Source organism: Medicago truncatula, chromosome 8 (genome assembly GCF_003473485.1).
Source record: "Medicago truncatula cultivar Jemalong A17 chromosome 8, MtrunA17r5.0-ANR, whole genome shotgun sequence".
Classification (NCBI taxonomy): domain Eukaryota; kingdom Viridiplantae; phylum Streptophyta; class Magnoliopsida; order Fabales; family Fabaceae; genus Medicago; species Medicago truncatula.
The window spans coordinates 6,840,163-6,866,027 of NC_053049.1; the positions used below are offsets into that span (position 1 = coordinate 6,840,163).

Sequence of the window (25,865 nt, forward strand, 5' to 3'; positions counted from 1 at the left end):
TGTAAAATACTTTTATATTAAGGGACAGATGGGGTATTGTTTTATTTCACAATGTTCATGGCTAGTTTTACTATAGTATTGTTTGTTTATTTTCCACACTTGATTTATTGCTTTTGGTTGGCTTAATCAATTGATGCAGGCAGCGATGATTAGAGGAAGGAATGACACTGAAGTTTCTGAGTTTTTTGGACCTACGATTGATGTGACAAGACAAGCAATGCAAGCCATGACTGAATCTCATGCAACGATTCAGGCAGCGCCTTTACAGGCAACGATGATTAGAGGAAGGAATGGCACCGGAGTTTCTGGGTTTTTTGGAGCTACGATTGGTGTGATAAGACAAGCCATGACTGAATCTCATGCAACGATTCGGGCAGCGCCTTTACAGGTTGACACTGAAACTGCTACAAACATTGGAAATGTTAGCACGGGGGATGTATATGATGACATACTCACGGTGATGGGTCGTTTCGACCAGGCGAATCCTCCAATCTTTGAGGGTCACTATAACCCTAATGGAGCAGAAAGATGGATGCAAGAGATTGAAAATGTTCTTAGAGGAATTTCTTGCCCAGAGGATCATAAAGTGTATATGGCAGCACTCATGTTAACTGGGGAAGCAGAACAATGGTGGAGCCATGTCCGTAAACGTCTAGAAAGAAGGGGGGTGGAGATCACATGGGGTTTGTTTAGATATGAGTTCTTGGTAAAGTATTATCCATAAGATATATGTAACTTGAAGGAAGTGAATTTTGTGAAGTTTGAGTAAGGTACTTTAAGTGTGGCATGATAGGTCGTAAGTGCACGGCTCTATCACATAATAAAAGAGTAATGCTAACAACACTCTTTTATTAACACTCTCTCTAACATTGTGGGTTATACATTGTTTTTATCCAATAAGAGAACGAATGTTAAAGAGAGAGTTGAAAAAAGAGTGTCCTTAACATTCCTCTGTAATAAAAATATTGATCTCAATGAGACTTTGTTTGAGTACCAATTTCTTTTTACTATTTTTATTATCTAAAACAATGATTGTTGGAAAAATGGTTGATGATTGAAAGTTATAATAAAAAAAAAAGCTTAAATATGGAAATGGTCCCTGCAAATATCTGGCGTTTTTGTTTTAGTCTCTAAAAATATTTTTTTTGTTTTTAGTCCCTGCAAATATAGAATATTTGGTTTTGGTCCTTGGTATTTTGTTTTAATCCTTGTAAAATCATTTCATATTAAAATTGGTCCCTATAATATTTATTTTAGTCCTCATTTTGAGGGACTAAAATTAAATATTCTACATATTACAAGGACCAAATCGAATATGAATCAATTTTACAAGGACTAAAACAAAACACCAAGGACCAAAACCAAAAAAATATTTTTACAGGGACTAAAACTAAAATGTCAGATATTTACAAGGATTATTTTCATATTTAAGCTTAAAAAAAACGACTTAAGATTTTGGTTCATCACAATGATAGAAACTACAACCAATTCCTCTTGTATGTTATGGGAATGAAGCTTCTAAGATGAGATAAATTAATGTAACTGATGTCTCCTTTCGGAGTAAAAAATTATGTCATGAACTAGACAAAATTGTTGACATATCCGGGAAGAATAATTACCTTATCATTTAAAAAAATCTAGACAATTTTTATGTTTTGATTCTCTTGTCCAATTTTATGTTAGATATTAAACTTCATCTTTTGGTCTTTAATTTGATGTCTAAAAACATGTAGCTAAGGTTTTTTTTAGCTACAACTACAAACGCGATTAACAATATGATTGAAATAAAAGAGTTGAACCCCGTAACAAACAGAAATAATTAGGATTATAGGATATGATTGAATTTCTCTCATAATCCTAATACAAAAGAATCTAGGTACTCACTCATGATCACTGTAAATGTAGAAAAATAAAATAAAAACATTGAACAATATACAAAAATGAATAAAACCCTGAATTTTATTGAATATAATAGAAATTGCAAGAGCAAAGAACTAGATGAAAATGAGAGAAATCTATAAAGTTTCCAAGTGTGAAGTGATGATTCGTGTACCTGAATTTTGCATTTGAATGCTCCTCCTCTCTTTGCGTTGGCTACACAATGGATACGTTGCTCTGGAAATTTGGTTTTCTCGCATTATCTTGTTCTTCAACAGACTTTGTTTCATCAATCATCTTCTTGGCTTTGGTAGTTTCTTCTTTTACGTCAAAATCTCTACTTTTTTCTTTATTCCATGAATTTTTTTTTTTTTTAAGGAGGTCCATGAAATATTTGTTTACGTCAAAATTAATCTCTCTAATATAATTAATATGTGGCACATTTTTGGGTCCCTCAAATATAGGTTATGTAACGACTAAAAATAAAATTAATATTACGTAGATCGATTTTAATAAAAACAAATTTTACGTGGACTAAAATAAAAAACCAAGACCAAAAGTCAAAATGTACTGTATTTTTCACGATTAAATATTAAACATTTTTTTTTTAAGGAAAATATAAAACATTAGATAGTACAGCAAGCAGTGATATATTTTTGCAAAGACAAATATATTTCTTTTTATAGAAAGAGAGAAATATATTTAAACCTTCTTACTTAAGAAAACATATCTAATACTTCATCCATCCTAAATAGTAAGTTGTTCTCAGTTAATATGTATTAAGAAATGTAACTAACTTTGTATGAGAAATAAATATCACTCATAAGTTGTTTTATAAAATTGTCAATGAAAAAGATAACTTTAAAAATTGACTGAAGATAAAGTAATAAATAGTTAAGAGCATAATATGAAAAAGTAACATTAATGATTCATTGGTACTACAAAAGGACTTATAACTTAGAACTTTTTTTTTTCTTTCTAAAAGCCACTTATAATTTGGGACCAAGTAATTAATAAGATAAGGGCCCCGTTTGTTTCTGATTTTTTTCAAAAAATTTTAATTATTTTTTTAAAAAAAATCACTTCTTCATTTTTAAGTGTTTGTTTAAGATTTTTAGGAAAAACATTTTATCAAAAAAATCTATTTTGACCTTAAAATGAAAAGCTATTAGGATTAGTTTTTCTCAAAATCTATTTTTTATTTTTTATAAAATAAGGAGGTAACACATGTACAAGTTTTTTTTTTTTTTGAAGGAACACATGTACAATTTAAAACTCTTTTTTTAAATGGATTTTTATGGATAGTAGACAAACAAAAATAACTTCAGCATTTTTCTAAAAATCTCTAGATTCTTTCAACATAAAAACTATTTTTTTAAAGCTGAAACAAACACACCCAAGATCATCTCAACGAGTCATCGATTCACTCACATGAATGGGGTAGCACTTGGGTGACATAATATTTGGTGACATTGGTCAATCACAATATCGCAGACCTTGTGAAACAGATAGAAGAAAACCACTTATGACATTGTGGTTGATCAATGTCACCAATATCACCAAATGCTATGTCATGCAAGTGCTAACCCACATGAATGCCTACCAAGCCACTTTGTTAAGAAAACAACAAAAGCATCAATATATAGTATCAAAACTACACATTCAACACCATTTGATTTTCAACAAGCCATTTGGCAGTCGTAGACAAAAATATAGTTTGATGACAACTTAGTTTAATTCTTATAAGTGTTTCTTTAGCCAAACATTTTTATCCAAAGCATGATATCAACCAAAGATCTTCCTATCCTTATTCTTGAATAATTAAGAAGCAACACTACACATAATTTAAAATGAGCCAAGGATGACTTCCCAATGGAACATAACAACCATTACACTTCTCCAAGTGAATGGAGAAAAATAATTAATTGCTAGAATGTTCCAAACATGTCTGTCACATAAGGACAGATAGTCGGTGTTGATTCCCACCACCACCACCACCACCACGGGCATCGGCTGATAAATCCTGCATATGAGAAGGGTAACCACATGATCTGAAGTCGGATTCATGTTGTTGGAACATGTCGTCACTATTAGAAGCACATGTGACGTCAGAACAAGTGGTTGTGGAAGCACCATCTCTATACTTTTCTACTTGATGTACCCTTGATTCCGGCACATTTCCACTCGGATTCACCCGAGTGGTGGTGGAAACATTAAAGCCATGGTCTTGGAGCTTATTGGTATTTAGAAAACGCCCGCCAGAGCCTCTAGCTCTCTTCAATGCATGCAGATGGCGCGACTCATGTAGATATGGCTGCAAGACAATATCCAAAATGTTATTAAGAGAAATTTCCCTTAGAGAAAAGGAAACGAAAATGTACACTTACTTTCCGATTTTTGACGAGTTTGTTCTGTGCTTCGAGCTTTGCACGATACTGTCTACGTCTCAAAATAGCATGGTACTGCTTTGCGTTCACATATATTGGTTCCTCACAAAGATTAAGAGGCAAAGGAATCCGAACGGGAGGCATTCCTGCTAGCTGAGCATGATTAACCTGGCAATATTTTTATAGCATGTATGTATACTTCAGAATTCGGTGATAGACAGAATTCACCATGGTACTTCAAGTAACTCAATGGCATTTGGATATAAATTGAAAACCAACCAATAGAATCTATAAACACTTCTAAGAAGCTTAGTTAAAGGCATAAATAGGATTCAACCACTGCAGCATTTACTCAAACGAACAACTATAGAGAAGAATCACAAAAAACTTTGAACAGAATTCGTTCAAATTCAAAAGGAAAAGTTACAATAAGAATAGCATGTTTTCCTATAAAGGTGTTTCTCTTTTTCTAATTTTGTGACAACAAAGACTACACTGCAAAATCAGAAGCAAAAGCAGCATTGCACGAAACTTGAAACACAAGGTGGAACAATCATAAAGTGATTACCTCAGATACATACAACAAAATACATTCTAGATGAAAACATAAATATGATGTGATAATTTTTCGTGCAAATATTTTTGACACATGGTAAAAGAAATGAACAAACTTTAAAATCTTACATTATTCCGTGATCCATATGGAGCTGCTAGTAGGCCGTTAGAGTATGTCTCAACATGAGGGAATGCAACAGGAGCCTGAAAGGCAAACTATAAGAAATTTTTTGCAACTATCTTCAGTGTTGTCAAATAGTGGCGCTAAAACATTGTAGCATAGCGGGATTTGAATAAATTGGTATTAATTTGTGATACGCTATTTAGTACAAAGTGTTGATAAATAGAGGCGATAGCGACACTATAACATTGGAAGGAAATGCTATTTTGCGCAATCCACAGCTGACAACACTTACTATCTTCTTTCCACCAACACACAAACACATATATACTTACAAGTGATTGGTTGTGATCCAGTTGAGAAGAAGGCAAAGTAAAATCCCGACTCCCTGCAGATGACAAGATGATACCTTCCGTACTCTTTCCACCGGTTTCGCTAAGTGTTGAACAAGTAGAGGAATTGTTATACTGGACAGAAATTGGACCTAAAGCAAATACTCATCAATATGCATTAGAAAGTGGCAAAAGTTTATTTTTTTTACTCCAACAACTTTCTAATACTAGTTTATCATTCTAAAATGTTAATTTTTTTCCTATACGGTATTCAACGCAGAATGATGAGATATATTACATAACAATTGCATCATAACCATAAATCTGTATCACTTTATTTCGTTTTTCTTTTCTTTTACAATATTGAGTACCGAGTACTCTCTTTGAACTTGGGTTGCGCCTAATCCAAGCCCTACAAAACAGGCTTATAAGGTGAAATATGTCTTCCACTTATAAACTCATTTTCAGGCAATATCTCATCTAATGTGTGACTCTTAACACACTCCCCTCGCATACAGGACTAGACATTAGTGGTTAAATGGATTTTGGGTAGACTTTGATACCATGTTAGAAAACATGATATCCAAGAAGGGAGAGGAGAGAGAAGTCTAAAAGGAGTAAACCGCCAAATTAGTCCCTGACTTTGTAGGGCATCAAATAGGTCCCTGACATTACGAATATTTTAAAAAGGTCCTGACCCTATAAAACCATCAAGTTGGTCCCCTATTTGACCACTTACTATCAATTTGGTCCCTATATTTAACCAATTATAATCAATTTAGTTCCTACGATGTTGTCACAAAGACTAATATGAGTAAAGTTTTACAGAGTCATTGACCTTTTTGAAATATTCATTATGTCACGGATTTATATGAGAGCGCCCTACAAAATCAATGACTAACTTGGTAGTTTACTTTTTTACGGTATTGATGAGTGTAAAATGATTCCAATGAGAAAAGCGGATTCAAATGATTACATCAAGTCTAAATAGGCATTCACAAAGTAGTCTAAATAATAATCAACTGCTAACCACATCTCTAATAATCTACCTTTAATGCTGATAGAAATAACAAAAAACAATTGATAACAAGAGTCAAATGCAGATATGAAACAAATTTAATTAGAAATAGTTACCGGATTGTCCCGAACCAACTTCCAGATAAGATTGGCCAGTTGATTGAGTAGAAGAAGAATCTTGGTCTTGAAATTGAAAAACTAGTGGTTTAGACTTGTGGCATTCTTGTTGCAAAACACTCATATTCAAAGTTAGATTTTCTGACATAGAGGATTGTTGCACACCAGATTCAGAACTCCCCCATGGCCATGAGTGCTTCATTGTTATCCACTACGATTCAAAGCTTACCTAATAGAATAGAAATTCACTTACCTTAAAGTAAATAATAACAGAAAAAAAAAAAAAAAAAAAAAACAATGAATTTGGAAACCAGAACTTAGGTTTAAAGATTTTTCAACCAAGAGCAACTATTTCTCACAGTTATTAATAGTATAAAAAATATGCTAAGAAATTGCAAAAGCTAAAATTCGTAAGAAGATAAGTATACAAAAATATAAATGAACATACCAATTTTTACATGCACCTACAAAAGGAACAAGTAAGACTAAATCACATATGAGGAAGATGTTTCATTTACATGCCAAAAATCATTAATAAAAAACCTCTTATTTAAGATTTTCAGAATAATAGAAAGCATGCCAGAAAAATGAAAAGTTTATCTATAAATGGCTAATTCCTAAGAATATTCACAGAAATAAAAAGAAAAAAATTATAAGGTTCAGTATATCTGTTGAAAAGGAAAAAAAAAAACAAATGGGAATTTGGTACTGTACAAACCAGAATCTATGCATGTCAAGTTTCAAATTGAAACAGAAAGTGTGGTGTCCCACAAACAACACTGGTTTCTTTTCTAGTACTCTTTGTGTACTGTATTGTCTGCTATGACTTATGTGTAATTGAGTTCAGCAGCTTGAACATATGATGAAGGGATGTTTCCTTAAACCATATAGACTCTCTCTCTCTCTCTGCATTAACACACGTCAATAAGTGCACTCTCTTCACGATACCACCTTTCACAAATCACAATTCCCAATTACTCCATTTATTTATTTCTTTTTTGTACTCCATCCGATTTTTTTTATCAAGGTTTAAATCTCGGGTCTTGAATATATTATGCATTGTCTTTATCAGAGTTTTGTCTACGAGTTTATATTAATTTACTACCTTCGTTTTTTATAAGAGTTTTGTCTACGAGTGTCCTAAGGTTATCGTTAAGAAATCACTTGATAAAAATTTTGTCTTAGAAAGTCAAATTTTTACTTTTGTCTTAGCTAAAATAATGTAAACTTATTTATTTTAGTATTTTAACTTTGTCTTCAGTTTTAAATATAAGCAACAAAAATTTTAACAATTTCTATCACATTTAGTCTTAAAAATATTGCAGAAAATTAGATTGTGTTCCTTTTAAGATCTCGTGTTCAGTTCTCTCTAAAATATTCTCGAAGATTCGATTCTTCCATGATAATATTCTGCAAGGTTCGTTTCTATTACATTTAACAAAAAATATTATGATAATAATAATAATATTTGGTCTTTCCCTCAAAAAAAAAAAAATACTTGGTCTAGAATATGGTGATATGACACGTTTTAAATGAAGTTTTTATCATAATTTTCTTCTAATTTTGTTGATGTTGATGTATTATCATCGTCATATCACATGTCAAGTCATTTAAAACATATTACACAATGAATTTTTAGTTTAAAAAAATATGATGAATGAGCAAAAACTTCAATTTTTAAAATAGGAAGATCAAATTCACAAAATGGTGAAAATAGGGGGACCAAAATTATAATTAAACTTAATATTAATTTTATTCCCCTCGAACCCAGTTTGGTTGATCTGGTGATGAAAATATCTAAAACTACTATTATTAAATAACATTATTAAATTGGATAAAAGTTGTTTTCTTTGTTTATAATTTGAGACAAGAAAATACATTTTTTTTTTTAATACTCATTTTCTTTCCCTTATCATAGTTTCTTAATCAGTAATTTGAATTAATCAAATCCGATAATTATTTTGTGTTGATGGGTGTTTTAACTTTTTATTTTGAAGGTTTCCTTTTTATGCCAAATCCGATAATTATTTTGAAGTTTTCAATTCAATTCAATTTAACCCCACAGTCACATTCAGACTACTAGGATATTGATGACTCCTGCTCCTACTACTACTCAAAAAATAAACTTTCGTGCAGGTCTTAAATGCTCCCTACTTAAAGAAAAAAGTGTTGACTGAAAACTAATTTTTGACACATCTTTTTGACTAAAGTAAAGAAATTTTAAACAATTGAAAAATACTTCCACGTTATCCAAAAGTTTTTTTTTTAAAGGAAGACATTACTACACAAATTTTAAAATTAAAAAAATAATACTACCTCCGGTCCTATTTATAAGAAAAATTTAACTTTTGAGATTCATTCAATAATTGATGTACCTAACCTAGAAATAGATCAAATACATCAACTATTCAATGAATCAAAAAAGTAAATTGTTTCTTATATATAGGACCGGAGGGAGTAATAATTTTCCTCTCAAATTTTTTTTCCTTTATCAAGTTAATTATATAAAGAGGAATGTTTGTTAGTCGTGTTGTATTCTCGAACTGATGTGTGTGTTCTTATGCACAACTAAAACCATGTTATCATCTTCATCGGACCCACGACATGTGTCACAATAGATATTAACAAATCCAAAATGATATTAACAATTGTGAATACTTCACATATATGATGGGTTATAAAAATGAGTGTTTTTATCGTGTGCAAACTTATAAAGTGGAGTATGAGAAATCAAATATAGTAAGTTTATCTTAAAATTTGTGTATTTTATACTCCTTATGTTTTAAATTATATGAAATTTTGGCTATTTCACACGTATTAAGAAATATAATTAATTTTCTGTGTAAAAAAGATATTATGAGATGTTTTGCAAAATTGTCCTTAATAAAAGATATAAAAAAATATATGAAAGAATTGAAAGAAGAAAAAATGATAAATAGTTAGGATATTATAGGAAAATTAACATTAATGTTTCGTTGGTATTGTAAAATGACATATAATATGGAAGAAGAAAAAATCTCCAAAAAAACCTATAATTTAGGACAGATGGAGTATTTTATAATACAATTGTTGTTTGAAAAAAAAAAACATTTTTAGTTGTCTTTATCTATGCATTATTGTATACGATTGACAAATCCAAAAAAATTATGTGTTCACTCTACTCTACGAATTGCATTTGTGTGACATAGTGGTGGTCAATTCAAGGATGACAAGAGACATTATAACCTTTTTAAAACGTAAACATTTTTTTAACAAGGCAAAATGGAATTATATAACCAAACAAAAAGCAGATTTCAAACAAAAGGTATGTCTAGGAAACTATTGCAGTACAACAGAGTATGTCAGTAACGGAAGGTGGGCATATAAGTGTTTAGCCAATGCCCAAACAAGCAAAAGGGTTTGTCCACCACCTCTGCGTGCCAAAAACAAACATGACATTTTTGGCTTTCAGTCACCCTAGAGATCACAATTTAACCTTGTCTAACAGACGGGGGACTACAGTTACAACATTATTATTCAACCGGTTGTTTCGTTCGTTCCATACAACCCAAGTACACAGAAGCCAAATTAGCTGCAGGAATGAGCGTTTAGCTTTACCAGGAGTTGTCATCAATGTAAATTGCAACAAATGATCGGAAATATTATTAGAATTGACCCCTCACAAACTCAATCCATTCACGCACATGCTGCCATAACAATGCAAAAGTTGTGCAATTAAGAAATAAGTGTTCGGCCGTTTCAACGTCCACATCTTGAAACAAAATAAGACGCTGATGTTGGTATAACCCCGTGTATAGCCAGATTATCTTTCATTGGTAAACGATCATGAATGAGCCGCCAAGCAAAAATCGATACCTTTAGAGGAACCTGATGATGCCAAACCAACTCCAAAGGTGTGTTCATACTAGGTGTAACACTGTTTGTCAACAAATCATAAGCACCACGCACTGTGTAACCCCCAACAGGGTCCGGGATCCACACCCATTTATCTGAAACATTAGGAACAACATAGACATCAAACATAAAAAGTCATCCACTCCTCTAACAATTCCTCCTCCCACACCACAACCTGCGACGCAACCTCCAACCCTCCCCACCATGCATAATACCAAGGGAGAACAAATTAGCCACCGAAGCGTATTTGTTCTCAGCTAAATCAAATAACTGAGGAAACCGCACTCAAAACGGAGTACCCCCCCCCCCCCCCCCCCCCAATCTACCTATGAGTGCAAAATAGCGTTTCAGTCACATCTCCCACCCTCCTCAACACACTATTACTGAACCATTTATCACCCATGTCGCCATCCCCATCACGAATCCTCCCTACTTCCTGCCACCAAGAAGAACCACTTCGGCCCCCAACCTCCAACCTCCCACCTACCTCGCCATAACGGGCGACTAAAACATGATACCACAAACCTTGTTTATCCCTAACATCCTACAACACCATTTATGTAGTAAAGCAAGATGAAACTCCTTCAACTTCCTTACCCCCAACCCTCCTTGCTCCTTTTTAGAACACACATTATTAAAACCTATCCAGGTAATTTTTCTATAGTCCTCACCCCCCCCCCCCCCCAAAAAAAAATAAAAAATAAAAAATAAAAAATTATTAAATGAAGATTCAATGGAAGAGATTATACCTAATGGAGCTTTGAAGAAGGAAAGGGCATAGACATGCAGAGAAGTCAGAATCGATTTAAGGAGGATCAAGTGGCCACCGAAAAGAGAGAAACCGGCTATTCCAACCCGACAATCTAGATTTAATACGATTCACCATTGAATCCCAAAAAGAGAGTCTCTGCGGATTACCTCCAATAGGCAAGCCTAGATACATAAAAGGAACTGTTCCTACTTTGCAACACAACATCGAAGCCGCATCACTCAAACACGAATCAGAGATATTAATTCCCACCAACAAGCTTTTGTTGAAGTTTACCTTCAAACCCGACATTGATTCAAAAAGAAGAAGTGTTGCTCGAAGAGCCCGGACATTAGCCCAACTTTTGTGACCCAACAACAAAGTATCGTCAGCAAATTGAAGGTGTGACACAACCACCGAATAACCATTAAATAGATGATTATCAACCATTGCTTTCATCAATATGTTTAGTCCCTCGGCCGTAAGCAAGAACAAAAAAGGGGAAAGTGGATCCCCCTGGCGTAAGTCCCTGTGTAAATGAAACTCATCCGTTGGGCTTCCGTTGACAAGAACTGAAGCTGTAACAATACCCACACATTCTCTAATCCACTTACGCGACAGTACCGGAAAAGACATACCCTTCATAACCGTATTCAGATAGCCCCAATCAACAGAATCGTAGGCTTTTTCAAAATCTACTTTAAATAACATAAGCTCCTTCTTTAACTTACGAGTCTCATCGACCACCTCATTAACTATAAGAATACGTCTAGAATTTACCGATTTTTAAAACGTAAACATAAAAATATGTGAGAGAAAGAGAAAGATAAAATAGTTGAATTAACTTATGTATGTCACAACTAGATTGATTAATATTAATAACATTCCAGCCTTAATCCCTTCAAAAAAAAAAAAAAAAAAACATTCCAGCCTTAATGGTACACAATCGGATTGCTCTACCTGTTGTTCCATATTCATAACTGTTTTTGGAAATGAAGCAAGCTTATAAGTGTTAATATTTTATTTTTTCAATGTATATTGAATTAATATTTAATATGCATATGTTTTTTTTATAAAAACAAAACAATATTCATTTTATCCTTAAAAAAAAAATATTTATTTAAAATTGATGGAGTATATCAAATACAACAACATATTCAACATTGTTAAAAATATGAAGGATGAATCTGCGATCAAACTCACATCACCAAGTTAATGGTCTACTACGATAAAATGCCTATGAAAAGTATGATAAATCAAAGTGATCAAAATATTTATACCTCTAGTTCAAATTTTGGTATCCATCTTTTTAATAATAAATGAACATTACCTTCTCTAATACAAAAATGATCATAACATTTCAAAAAGTCCTTAAATCTACTCAAAAGACTGAGCAATCGAAACTCATTAAGAACTAGAGAACAAATTATCAGCACATGAACAAGTCAAGAGCTTCTTCGCAAAGTCAAGAGCTTCTTCGATATATTTACATCATAAATATTTCTATAAAGTAATAAGTTTTGAGGGGCCAAAAGTAAGATAACGCCTTATTGTAATTAGTCTTCGAAGACTAATTATGTGTCAAACTGTTTCTTACAAATGTTGTTTAAAAGTTCGCAAATTATTATTGAAAGAGTAACCACCTATTAGCATCCTACACAAATTGAGGGACCAGGGAAAGCAGCCTGGTGGTTGTAGATATTGCTAAAGGTCAAAAGAGGAATGGTAAGTAATTAAACCAGGGAAGACACAACAGGTTAATTTAAGTAAATGTTACATTATAATAAGGAAAAAGGGCCAGTCTGAGTAAAGCAACTGCTACATTAAGGAAAACATAGAAATCACAAAAGATGCGAGTGATTACAAGATCAATAACATATATTCCAGAATATGTCAGCTTGCTTGTAAATTATCAAACTTCTATGGGATCCTTCCATAAGTAGAAGTTATCGTCTTTCATATGAAACTCTCACAACATCCCACTTCGTCCAGTCTTTCAAGGCAAGGGCTAACTTGCCCAAAATGTAGTCAACTTATAGTGATTAATAGTTCCGTCCCTTGTATGGCGTCTCCTGTGAAAAACAAAAACCAATCTAAAAAATTAAGCTCCCAATAAATTGGCAATGAAAGTTAATCTACGAGTATATAATGGCAGATAAGACTGTTCAAACTCCAATCAGATTCCTAAATGAATAAAGTATATTAGCAATGAACCGATTGTAACAAGGAAGAATATCCGACATACATAACACATCACATATATGATTTTTTTTTTTTTTTTTGAAGAAACATCACATATATTAAGTTATTGAGGTAGCCGATTTGATAATTGTAATAATGCTAGAAACAATAAAACAACATCCTGTGAAGTCTCCAAACTAAAGGAAAAAGAAAAAAAGAGTCTTGCTAACGAGTGCCCTAAGGGCACTCTTTAAGGATTATATTCATTGAAAAAGTTTAATGCTTCAATTTCCGATGCATTGAACGCACAAGTTTCCATAAAAAATTACTATCTAAAGTCTTTAAAGAGTGCCCTAAGAGCACTCATTAGCATTTCCCGAAAAAAAATATCTAGCATAAAAATAGAAAACTGACACTAAAGAATAAAATGGAGTTCTTACAGGTAGATAACTGGGCATGAATACAACTTGTTGTCTCGGATGACCATGAAGTTGTCCATACTGCAATTAGATTGATAATATTAATTAATCATTATGAAATATTTACATTCTATACTCACATAAAAGTCACCAGAGAGTAATAAAGGTGGATCCCACCTGTGGTCCATTCTGGTGAAAATATGGTTGGGATGGCATTTGTGCTGCCTGTGGATTATACATGATAGGTTGTGGCCCGGCAAAAGAAGTTCCAACCTGAACACCGTATACGACAAAGTCAGAGACTATCTTATCATTAGAGATTTGACAATATCTTATCATGAAATACTTACTCCAACACCCATTGGCATGGTTGGCATACTCGGTACAGCAGATACATTTGCTGGGAAATAGAAGGAACTATCAGACACTGGGGAGCGAGGCCTAACAGATGTTTGAGACGGAACGAAACTCTTAGCATTAGGGTTCAGCTTAAATTCCTGACAACAACAAAGGGAAACCAAAAAAAGAGGAAAGCTCTGAGACAAGCCACAACAGTAATAAAAAATACCAGCAATTGCAAGTGTTATTTCGTATTCTACAAAGTCGATCTTTAACTTACACACCTTTGCATTGGGATTCAGAGTTGATTTTTCGGAAGACAGTGAACCAAGTGAAGAACTTGGTGATAGACTGGGACCAGAATATGTTGCCACTCCTGCTACACGATCTGAACCAGATGATATACGAGTTTCTAATCTTCCACGTGAATTTACAGACTTTGTTTCCCAACTTGCTTTGCCAGATTCTGAACCCCCAGTCAACTCTCCATGCGATCCAGTTTTTTCATCAATCTTCGATGAAATATGAGTAGACGAGACATAGGAGGGGGCATTAGCCGGAGATAATCCCCCTTTATCAGAGCCATCTTTCTTCAAGTTGACGGCTGGCTGTAAATCTGCACTAAGAATTTGCCATGATCAACTGAATACAAATATTTATCAAATAAGTAATCGCATAAATGACACTTGAAATGTAGATGAGAGCTTCCAATCATAAGTAACATTGGGTACTGATAGAAAGCTTCAGCACTTCATTTACAATAAATAGAACAGCCACTTAAATGACATTGGTTTAGTTTCATCCACATTAGCTTCACAATTTCAGACATAACAATGCTTTAGATATAATCAATTCACAGGGATGTGAGAGAAATTTCACAAACCCTCAAATTTCAACAGCTGTACATCCTCAGCTTGCTGCAACAATTAAAAGGAAAAAAAAATGAGATTTAAGAATATCAGATTACAAACATCTCATGTGCGGTATTTATGCAGACATGAGCATGAGAGTTGTGACACTCAAACTTCAACTCACCATCTGATTTTCTTCCTTGGTGCTACCATCGGCTCCGTGTAGATCACAAACTGAGTTATCCTGAATCCTGTGAGTTAAAAGGATTTGAAATATTTATATTTTAGTAAAGTTGATATTTGTTTCTAGGTGCTGAAAAGCCACCCTTGGTGAAAACGATTCAGATGATTACAGTGAAGCAAATAAAATAACTAAATATAGAAATGCAAAAGTCAACAAAAACCTGCTTTCTCCATCTGAAAATGAGTAACTTTGGCCAGGGAGTTCAGATGGTAACTGCTTAGCGTGATCATAAGAATCAGAGCGGCATAAATCCCCACCAGTTTTTGACTGAGATGACTGCAAGTGGTCAAGTATATGAAGGTCAAACAAAATGTTATGCTAAATTTAGGAGGAAAAATAATCATTTTATAAAAGATCGGGGAGGAGGGCAAGGCAAAATTTAGGACAAAAGAGGAACACTCAGTACCAACTTATTTTGGACACATGTTTTAAAATTTGTTAATGTATTTAGATGTTCAAGATGCACTAATTTGATTGTAGGGTTAAATAAGTAAATAGTCCCCCTAAATATACCAACATTTGATTTAGTCCCCATAAAATATTCCTTAGGCTTTTGGTCCTTCCAAAATTTTTCATCCATGAAATTAGTCCATACTCTACATTGAGTATTACACTATTTTTTTTAACAGCAGGGACTAATTTAATGGATGAAAATTTTTGGAGGGATCAAAAGCCTAAAAAATATTTTATGGGGACTAAAATCAAATGTTGGTATATTTAGGGGGACCGTTTACTTATTTAACTCTTGATTGTATCAAACAAAAAGATGCACTAATTTGAAAAACAGAACAGGACACAGATTTAAGCAAGGTTGAAGAGCATAATGATTTGGAATTGCAAAACCAAAGCATTCAGGTAGATTATGGACAACATCAAGAGTGATGCATTTATGTAGCTAAAAAAATACATAAGCATAATATGGTAGGATTCAATCACAAGAAAGGAAAAGTTGAGAAGCGAGTGACATTCAAGTTGAAATCGTACGATCGTACGATCCCCAACAATGAAACCGTGCTCTGGTCTTCTGAAGAGCGTCGGAGGCTGTTTCACACTAGGTCGCGCATCCTTGGGCTTTCGGATGTCAGGTCAGATTTTTCCCTAAGAAATTCAAATTTGTTAAACAAATTAAACCCACGATTCCTTCTCCTCCGTTTGGTGTTGCTGGTCTCGCCTTCGTTTGGTATTTCCAGTGTCATCTCCTCCAGCGAGTCTCCCCAGTACTTATTTTGAACCTGGTGTCTTGAATACTAATGAATTATGGATTATGTCTTTTAAGTATGAAATATTAATCAACTTAGTTGAATATTGTGATTTATATGTTAATTTAGTTCATGTATTATAGTTTTTATGCTTGTGTGTGTGTGTGTGTGGGGGTGTGAAATTATAATTTTGCCTTTCGGTAAGATTTACCGGTCGTGTTGCGATCTTTCAATGGCCTACATATCCTACTTCAAATCTCGTGTTTGACTACATTTAAACCAACTAAATTGAAAACTTATTAAACAACTGGTTGAGGAGATACCATAAAGGAGAAATTTGACCACGTTTGAGCTCCATTTTTGCCTTTCCCACCACTTACCTTTCCTGGTCTCTTTATGACTGGATCAGATATATCACCGAACGTTTCAGAATTTTGTGAATCCAACAAGTTGTCTTCATTTTCATCATATTCATCGTCAACACCTTTACCCCTATATACAGAAGAGAATCTGGTCTCTTCATCAATGTCAAAGTCATCAGGGTAAAGGCCTCTTTCCTGTTGAGAAAAATTAAAGTTAAAAAAATTCATACAGAATAGTAAATAAAAAATATACACAGATTTGCAAAGGGGAAAATGCAATGAACAACAACAACCTCTGCTAGATGAAGATCTTGGGTTTCCTCTCCCTCAATTTCTCTTGCTATTCTTAGAGCTTGCCTCTCCAATTCTCTCATCTGAGGCCCTTTTTCAAGCTTTGTTGTATAGAGTTCCTCATCAAATGTGCTTTTTACACCAAACAACATTTTATTTGTCTCAAACTGATCCCATCCCCGAGAACTAGAAGAATACAAAAATAGTTGTCAAGGTAAAAAATTACAATCAGAAAGAAGAAACAAATATAAAAAAAAAACAAGATATTAGAAATGGTAGTGATAATGCCATAAACTCAAGTAAGCCTCATCCTGACAAGTAAGGACCTACCACAAAATCCTGTATTTACTCTGCTATATAAGTATTATAAGAATTTCTACTTTGATGATTTAGAGGGAATCTCTGGACTGAATATTGTAAATCTTTCTTGATTTTTAGTTAGTTACACAATGATGATCATCTATTTATAGACTGGTCTAGGTAGCTATAGAAGGTTCTAGCCAACTGACAGCTGTCAGATAGTTAGTTGAAGTATAAACCAGTTACAAGGGTATTAATCTAATGGCTTAAGGTCTACAGTGGTGTGCTTATTAGGTTTTTATATCGAGCCTAACTCATCCTTACAAAACCGGCTTTGTAAGGACGAGTTTGGCCCAACATAAAAATCTAATATGGTATCAGAGTCTATTGATTTGGGCTACCCACTATTTATATCCACTCACCCATCCCAAGAGTGTTGGGCGTGAGGGGGTGTACTGGAAAAACCAAGTCCCGCGTTGATTAAAGATAGTTTATAAAGAGTCTGATCAGAGTTTATAAAGAGTAGAACTACTCGTCTTACAAGCCAGTTTTGTAAGGATGAGTTGGGCCCAATATTAAAATCTAATAATGCGGATTGGTAGAAAGACTATTTCTTTAATAAGTATAAGTCATAACTAGATATTTTCGCGAATATCCTTCCGATAACTCCCACAGTGAACATTTCTCAATTTTCCATAAATGCAGTTACATTTCAATCCCCTCAGACTATAATTGAGACACCACAAGAAAACAACTGATCTTTTATATTTTTCCTTTTTCTTCATAGGTAATCATGATGTAATAGAAGGCTTGAGGGAGAAACAATTCAACCACTCATGACAAAATAAGAATCAGCCACCTAAGTAAAAAAAGGAGAGAAACTAAAGCCTAAACAAATAAAGTACCTACGAATATTGAACATAAAAAGGAATTCCTATGCTCCTTCAAAAATTTCTCTTCATCATTAAATACTAAAAAGGATCATTTAATAATTTTATTCCACATGTTATAGGAACATCCGACAAGGCATATCACCAAAGATCTCATTCAAATTATAAAACTAATCCAGTAGGACACAGGTCTGTTAATACCACAACTGTACTATAACCTCTAAAGTGGAATTCGTTGTGTTTTACTCAAGTTGTTCCTCAGAAAAAAACTTGCCAAAAAATGGGCCTAAGCAAGGTCTAAAAAGTCAGGGTGATCAACAGGCAACATGCAATTAGAATATCAAATGAAATATTTAGATTGGAGACAATATAAATTATAAGTAAATTTAGAGTCAGAGTCCAATTGGGTTTCTACACTCAAACTATGACCAATGATACACCATTATATAAAGGTAGTTATCCCTTCATGGTGTCCTGCTACAGTTTTCAATATGCCCAATATCCCGTGTTTAAAATTTTAAAAATGGAGAACGAGGTCATGGGATATCTACCATTAGCATATTATATATCTTATTTACAATAATTTAAGCCAAATTTTTTTGCATGATATTTGTAGTTTATCAGCTAACTTCAAAGAACAAGGGGGACTGATAAGCATGAATTTGGTGTCAAGACTTCAAGAAAAGTAACAGCTCCAAGAAAAATGCAGTCTGGTGGTGCTAAAAAGTTCCAGAAATGAGTGTAGTAAGGCCAGTAAACAATATTGTTGATTATAATTTTTTTTTAATTAGTGATGATAAAAGAAATATAAAACCACCTATTCCAAGGGCCATCGAAGATATTGTCAAGTTCAGGGCATTGTGGAACATCTTCATCAGGTACCCATCGGTGTAATTCTCTCCCTAAGTCAACATGACGTGGTTGAGATATTACTGAATCAACCATGATCTCCTGATGCACATCATAGTGAGATTCACTGACTAGGTCACTTGTAGAAACAGCAACATCCTGCCAAATTGATACATCAAAGAAGCCATCAATGAACAAAATGACAGTGTTTTCAAAGCAGCTTCACCTAATCCTGGAACTAAAACTTTTCCGACACCGTTCAGTGCTATGCCATTTCCATACTTATTTATTTAAAAACAAAACAAAAGTAACATAGCAGATTTGACATAAATTATGCTGCAAATAAATGAAGGTAGCAAACCTTTGCTATGACTTGTACAAGTTCTTTGCCAGGTATAATTAAAGTTTTAGAAGGAGCTTTGCTGACAAATTCAGCACCAGAGCTCTGCCCTTGTGAAGACCCATCCTTTGTCAAGCAAGCCATTTTTAAAATGATTCCTAAAAGAACAGCAATGATGATATGAGCAGTAAGAAACGTCAATTCAAGTAGGAAATGAAGAGGGATTTCCAGGATATCCCTACCCCCCGAAAAAATACTAATTATACTAATTTTTTGAAGAAAAAATACTAATAATACTAACATTTGTCATTTAAAAAAAAATCTACTTTGGTATTATCTCCAAAAGAAATAACTGAAACAGACTACAATAATCTATTCAGGCATACAGCAACATAAAAATAATATTGCCTCCAAAATCATCAAAATCAATAAAACAAACATAACAGAAACATACCAAAATCTTTCTCGGTATTTGTAGCATGAAATATTCCGGAGTATATAGATCCATTTTTCACCTGGACTTCCACCTGGTGCCCAATAAGGCATGTTGTTAAATATACTAGTCGATCACGTGAAGGACTCTCATAACTACCACCTTTACTACCTGTCACTGCACCTGTAATAGTAAGTATCGGTTAAACAGTAAATGAAATAGAAATAGAAAACAGTAAACAATTAGGATCAGATATTCACCTGTACTAGCTAATCTGCCAGCATTTGATTTTCCAGGGGCAACAGATTTAGATGCCGCGTCTTTTTCAGATTTCCGACGACCATATCCATTAGATGGTTTAGGCTGCCCAACTTGTTGCAAATTCATCCTCACCCACAGCCTTGCTCCACTAACCTAGAGCACTTAGACAGTCATATCAAACACACTAACACATACACGCAGCATTCCAAAGCAGAAAGATACAAAATGAAATAAGCACAAAGGATTCTACTATCTTTCTGCAGCAATATAATAAATTAAAATCTGGCTCCATGTATAGTTAGATTTGGCCAATGAAATAGAGTTCAGGTATGCTCCATTTAGGCTAAGCTCCATTTACTCCATTTAGGGTTTGGATGTAAGACATGTGGCAAAAAAATATCTAACGATTGAGATTTTAAATTAAAAAACAATAAAAGGTTGTTGCGATATGAGAGAAGAAGGGAACATGATTTGTTTGTAATTATTATGTATTTTTATTAAACAAATATTTGTTTTTTAATTTAAAATCTCAACCGTTGGATATTTTTTTGCCACATGTCTTGCATCCAAACCCTAAATGGAGTAAATGGAGTAAATGGAGCTTAGCCTAAATTGAGCGTACCCGAACTCAATGAAATAAATACATATAATAAAACGATGGCCATTAATTCTATATTCAAAAGCTTGGTTAATATTTTAAACCATATTTCGTGGAATTTCATTATTCTGAAGGTATCTTTCTTATCAAGGCTTGAAAACTAAAGTTCCTTTACTCTCTAGTTTGTTGTTATATTCCCTCCTAACCGAAACATCAAATTCTCCCCAATGTTCATTGCCAATAAAGCCTATATCCCCAGATCCCCCCATTTTTTTCTAGCTTTCACCATAAAAAAAAAAAACATTTATATTAATTCAAATCATAAAAGAAAACCATTTAATTCATCACATAGTCACATTCCAAACCCCTATCACAGCTCAATCCTAAACAAAAATGAATCTTTGAAACCTAAAACCATTCCCTTATCCCAAAGCCTATCACAAAATGGAATCTATATAATCCCCTCAATTTAACCCCCCTCCCCAATAAAAAGGCGTCGGCCAAATACCTCTTTTGATCCTTTTTAAGTTTGTCAAAGATACCGGGTTAGTTTTTTAAGTTTCAAATAAGTCCTTTACGTTGTTAATTTAATGCACCGTTACCCTTTTAAGGACCTATTTGAAACTTGTAAACTTCAAATAGGTGCATTAAAATAACAACTTAAAGGACCTATTTGAAACTTAAAAAAACTAAAGACTTATCTGAAACTTAAAAAACTTCCGGTAATTTTATTAAACTTGAAACTTATTAAAAAACTTCCGGTATTTTTATTAAACTTAAAAGGATCAAAAGAGGCATTTAGCCAAAAACGTCTTCAAATTTCAAATACCACCAACAATCAACTTCAAAGCTCAAATCAGCATAGAAATAGCACAAGATCTAAGCTCTGTAAATTTTCCCTGTTCCTTTATCTCAATTCTCTCATTCAAACTAATCATCATTGACATAATGCAGCACATATCTCAAACAAATAATTTCCATATAAAGTCACAAAAATTTCAATTTATTCATCATTTCGCTTCACTAAGCAAACCCGATCCACAACCACAAATACCTAGTTACTTACCGATGAAACATATACTACATGAGTCCTAATTTCTCAAATACCTATCACAGAATAGAAACTTGCCCTCAATTTATCAAGCCCCCAAAAAAAGAAGAAAAACAAGGTCTTCAAAATTCAAATACCACCAATAGTCAACTTCAATGCTCAAGTCAACATAGAAATAGCACAAGATCTTTAACCTATACTCAATTTCATTTTCCTCTAATTCAAAATAATCACTAAATGCAGCACAAATCACAACCAATTTGATCACCATATAAAAAATCGCAAAAATGTCAATTTTTTCATCTTTTTTATCCAAAACCACAAATACCCGTTTACATATGATCCAACCCAAGTCCTAATTTTTCAAATTAAACACAAAAAACAAAGTAAAGTTTCGTTTTTTAATCAAACAAAATCGAATTGAGAAATTTAGCGATCGAAAAGGAGAAAGGGGGTTAAATATACCTTTGATCGGAAAAGGAAATTCCTAGGTTGAAAATTGAAGAGGGAGAAAGAGGGGTTAATTAGGGATTGGAATGATGAAGACGACGGAAGCACCAATTGCAGTGACGGAAAGAGAAAGGGGGTGAAATTAGGGTTCCGTCGTGATCCAAAATTCACAAATCAAAATTGCATCGGTTTGAAGAAAGAAAAAGAGAGGAAAGAAAATAAAATAAACGCTACGAAACAATGAAAGTGATTAATAACAGGGTGATGATTTATTTTGGAAAGACAAACTATTAATTTTATATAGTTTTTAATCAAATCAAATAAATAATATGATAGATTAAATTTGAACGTAAATTATTTCACTCATGAATCTCAGCCAATGTGTTAATGTGTTTGAAGATGTATATACTTTCTTTGTCGGTATATAAAAGTTTTATTCAATAGACTTTAATGGTGGTTGATTACCTGTCTAAAATAATTTTGTACATAATTTATCTAAAACAATTTTGCACATAATTAATCAAAACATTTTAAATTGTCGTATAATTTAAAAATATTAATTGATTTAGCAATTCTAAATATGTTGATTGATTGTATGTGCAAAATTATTTTATATTGTCAACTGATCATAATTAAACTTTAACTCAGATTATTTAATGAATTAAAACACATTACTTTTCATATTTTATTAAATGATGTGGTAAATAATTAGTATGTGTTAAATTTTTTTACACTACAATGTATCTAAACTAAACTTTAAAAAAAAACGTGAATTGTCATATTTATTAATAGATATGTCTATACAATGTTGATTGTACTTGTAAAATAATTTTACAATTCACACTACATAGCAAATAAACTTAATAGTAATAATTTTGGGTTGCAGGAATATAGCTGGAGTCTGCTATCTCTCATGTGCTGGTTTCAATCAATACTTACGAGAGAAAACAATATTAAAAAAGTTTATGGATTTAAGTAATATAAGTAGACTTGTTAAAAAAAAGTATGAACCGGCTAGAACAAAACATTTTTATACAATCAAGCAATTGAGTTTAAGTAATAAATGAGCTTCATCAAAGACGAATTCTTCGGAAGAACTCAAATTTGATTTTTAAGTGGAGCAATTTTTAATAAGATTATCTTTACCTCACGGTTATTGGTACTTATAGATACTACGATTAATTTTCATTCGACGACGGTGTGAAACTTTTTTTATATGTGTATCAAATCAAATTACACCAAATAGATATTTTTATAGATATTTTAGAAATTAACCTAAAAATCAACGTAATAATGTGCTTTGATTGAATACATGTGAGAATCACATTATCATATTGATTTTTGCTTCTTATAAAAAAAACATAAACAATTTTGTTGAAAAGAAAAAAAAAACAATATAGCAAACTCTATCCATAGATATTTGTGAAGATATTCTATGGATTAACTTATAAGAGTACTCTGATTTGATTGGATAAATCTATAAAAAGATTTTACATCATTGGTGTTTAGAAGTTAATCTCAAAAATATATCTACATATATTTATTTACGTATATTTGAAGAAAAATCTTTAAAAGATTATATTATGGTGAGATTTGATTGAATAAATATGTAAATAAAAAAAGAGTTTCAATCTTGGAAACTAACCTCAAAATACATATAGTTGCAATTGTATATTTAATTATTTATTTCATCACCAATATCTCAAGTGGCCATGAGAATTGAGATTGAACTCAAGTTGTAGCTATATTTGTTCCTTTAAATAGAGTGCATGCATTAACCAGTTGCCTCTACCTCGTGATTATTACATCTATGTTAAACATCTCATTTTTCTAACATCAATAATTAATCAGGTTTCTTTTTTAAAGAATAATTAATCAGTTTATTGAAATCAATAACTCTTGTATGAAATTGTCTTCGTCAATAACTATGTTACAGATTTTATCATTCAATGAATTTTTATTTATTTATTTTTTTGTTATCATGTAGTAATTGTGTTTGAAGTGAAGTATCTACAAAATTTGTAGTCAATTCCACTCAAAGTAGCATATTATCGATAATTATTATTTATTTGTAGTTTTTTTTTCAGATGCACTCGAACATGGATAATTCTATTTAAGATGTTGAACATTATACGTAAAAAGTCATGATAACTTTTTGAACAACTTTTTTATCTTTTTTTTTATTTGCCAAACACAATAAAGAGAAAAATGAACAAATAGAGTAAGATCACAATAAAAGTACGAGAGATAGAGAGTTGATCAAAAGTTATCTATAATGGTTACACAAATATCATTTTTAAAATCTAAATACATATCCCAATTATGATATGTCATAATGTGAAAAACATAAACCAACTCGTCTGATTATACTTAAAGCTAACCCGTTGTTTTGTCTAGTTTTTTCTTCTTCTTCTTCTTACAAGACATAAAGAAAAGGGCAATGGTCATTTTAGCTTTTGAATGTGTAACAAGTAGTCACAGTCTCTCAATGCATCGAAATTTCAAAACGGTCCCTGATTGTGCATTTTGTTAGTCAAAATAGTCCATAACGTGAAAATGGTTCATCGATATCGACATTGACTCTTTTCATATAGGGACTGGTATGACATTAAATAAGTACTTATAGTGACTTATATGATAATAAGTAAATATATTGATGGACAAATATGATAGATAATATTATCAAAACATTTTAACGTAAAGAACTATTTTGATTAACATAATGCACAATCAAAAATTATTTTAAAATTTTGATACATTAAGGACTATTGTGATTACTTATTACACATTTAAGAATCAAATTGACAATTACTTTGATAAAGAAATCAAGAAACAAATGAAGAGGGAGAGAGAGAAAGCAACCAAGTCCTAATAAAGACACTCGTAAAGCATAAGTCAAAATAGCATAAGAAAGACTTGGAAGTGTGGTTCATGAACCATACATAATACTTGGAAGTGATTCATGAACCATAACTAGAGTCCTAGAAATATGGTGCAGGTCTACATTCCAATAATTAGCCAAGTACTAATGAATGATCACCAACAGATTAAAATAGTGATGTAATCTACCAGTACACATGTACTACATAAAAGAGTCCTAGAAATACAAAAGTTTAGAGTACATGTTAGCAAGATCCAATAAAAAGAGAAGGAAAATGGACATAAGTTGGTTGGAATTACTCACATAACCTTGAAGAAGAGAACACAAGTTCAAATCTTAAGAGATACTCTAGTTGAAAGGTGACAAAATATATCAAATTAATTCTCATTCGTCTATGCAGTTGAATTGAGCATTAGTTTCATGGCTGATCAAAAAGACCAAAACATAGGAATGCTTTGATTGACTTGGTGGGTTAAAATAATGTAGGTCATGAATTGAGCATTAGTTGTATACATGCATCAATGTATGACTAGATGAGCTTAATTAAAAGTTAGAATCATGTCCCAAATTGACCATAGGACCTAGTGATTCTTCCCAAGCACCCGCCAAACGGTAGATAACTACCGTTCGATACTTTTGAGATTAGTTGAGACACTTTTAAATCATTTCACCCGATTTAAAAAGTGTATCTAAATGTAGTTAACCACCCTTCGTCTTTCATGATGTCTAAAAGAGCAATTGTCTAATTTAATAACCATAGGACCCAATGCATGTTCTTTTAATAGAACCATCATGAGTGAGTAAGACTGTATAAGACGTGGCACGCAAGTAATCACACAAAGTTGGTTTATATCTTATCAAATAAATAGAATTGATA

The 25,865-nt window shown here is 32.6% G+C and overlaps 3 protein-coding genes across 7 annotated transcripts; all 3 read right to left on the reverse strand.

The window, feature by feature from the left end:
* Nucleotides 1-3,549: 3,549 nt before the first annotated feature.
* LOC25500532 (nuclear transcription factor Y subunit A-6) lies at nucleotides 3,550-7,358 on the reverse strand. Of its 3 annotated transcripts, none has more exons than XM_024772502.2 (6): nucleotides 7,126-7,358; nucleotides 6,408-6,636; nucleotides 5,277-5,425; nucleotides 4,950-5,036; nucleotides 4,266-4,433; nucleotides 3,550-4,192 (listed from the first exon to the last, which is right to left on the reverse strand). In XM_024772502.2, the coding sequence occupies exons 2-6, from the start codon at nucleotides 6,607-6,609 to the stop codon at nucleotides 3,830-3,832; spliced, it is 969 nt and encodes a 322-aa protein (XP_024628270.1). In that variant the 5' UTR covers nucleotides 6,610-6,636; nucleotides 7,126-7,358; the 3' UTR covers nucleotides 3,550-3,829. The 3 variants fall into 3 exon arrangements, with proteins under 3 accessions (XP_024628270.1, XP_013444424.1, XP_024628271.1); XM_013588970.3 differs by having other exon boundaries at nucleotides 4,950-5,024; nucleotides 7,126-7,357; XM_024772503.2 differs by lacking the exon at nucleotides 7,126-7,358 and adding an exon at nucleotides 6,856-7,019.
* Nucleotides 7,359-10,145: 2,787 nt separating this feature from the next.
* On the reverse strand, nucleotides 10,146-11,694 carry LOC112417296 (uncharacterized). The gene is made up of 3 exons (XM_024772835.1): nucleotides 11,185-11,694; nucleotides 10,686-10,845; nucleotides 10,146-10,396 (listed from the first exon to the last, which is right to left on the reverse strand). The coding sequence occupies exons 1-3, from the start codon at nucleotides 11,692-11,694 to the stop codon at nucleotides 10,146-10,148; spliced, it is 921 nt and encodes a 306-aa protein (XP_024628603.1).
* Nucleotides 11,695-12,596: 902 nt separating this feature from the next.
* LOC25500533 (polyadenylate-binding protein-interacting protein 3) lies at nucleotides 12,597-22,377 on the reverse strand. Of its 3 annotated transcripts, none has more exons than XM_013588972.3 (15): nucleotides 22,123-22,376; nucleotides 20,008-20,161; nucleotides 19,769-19,930; nucleotides 19,336-19,472; nucleotides 18,943-19,133; nucleotides 16,938-17,121; nucleotides 16,606-16,839; nucleotides 15,244-15,359; nucleotides 15,024-15,090; nucleotides 14,872-14,905; nucleotides 14,273-14,604; nucleotides 14,000-14,146; nucleotides 13,827-13,922; nucleotides 13,671-13,730; nucleotides 12,597-13,121 (listed from the first exon to the last, which is right to left on the reverse strand). In XM_013588972.3, exons 2-15 carry the CDS (start codon nucleotides 20,132-20,134, stop codon nucleotides 13,092-13,094), a joined length of 1,917 nt encoding a protein of 638 aa, XP_013444426.1. In that variant the 5' UTR covers nucleotides 20,135-20,161; nucleotides 22,123-22,376; the 3' UTR covers nucleotides 12,597-13,091. The 3 variants fall into 3 exon arrangements, with proteins under 3 accessions (XP_013444426.1, XP_013444427.1, XP_024629092.1); XM_013588973.3 differs by having other exon boundaries at nucleotides 12,860-13,121; nucleotides 19,769-19,924; nucleotides 22,123-22,377; XM_024773324.2 differs by having other exon boundaries at nucleotides 12,860-13,121; nucleotides 16,663-16,839.
* Between the last annotated feature and the right edge of the window lie 3,488 nt (nucleotides 22,378-25,865).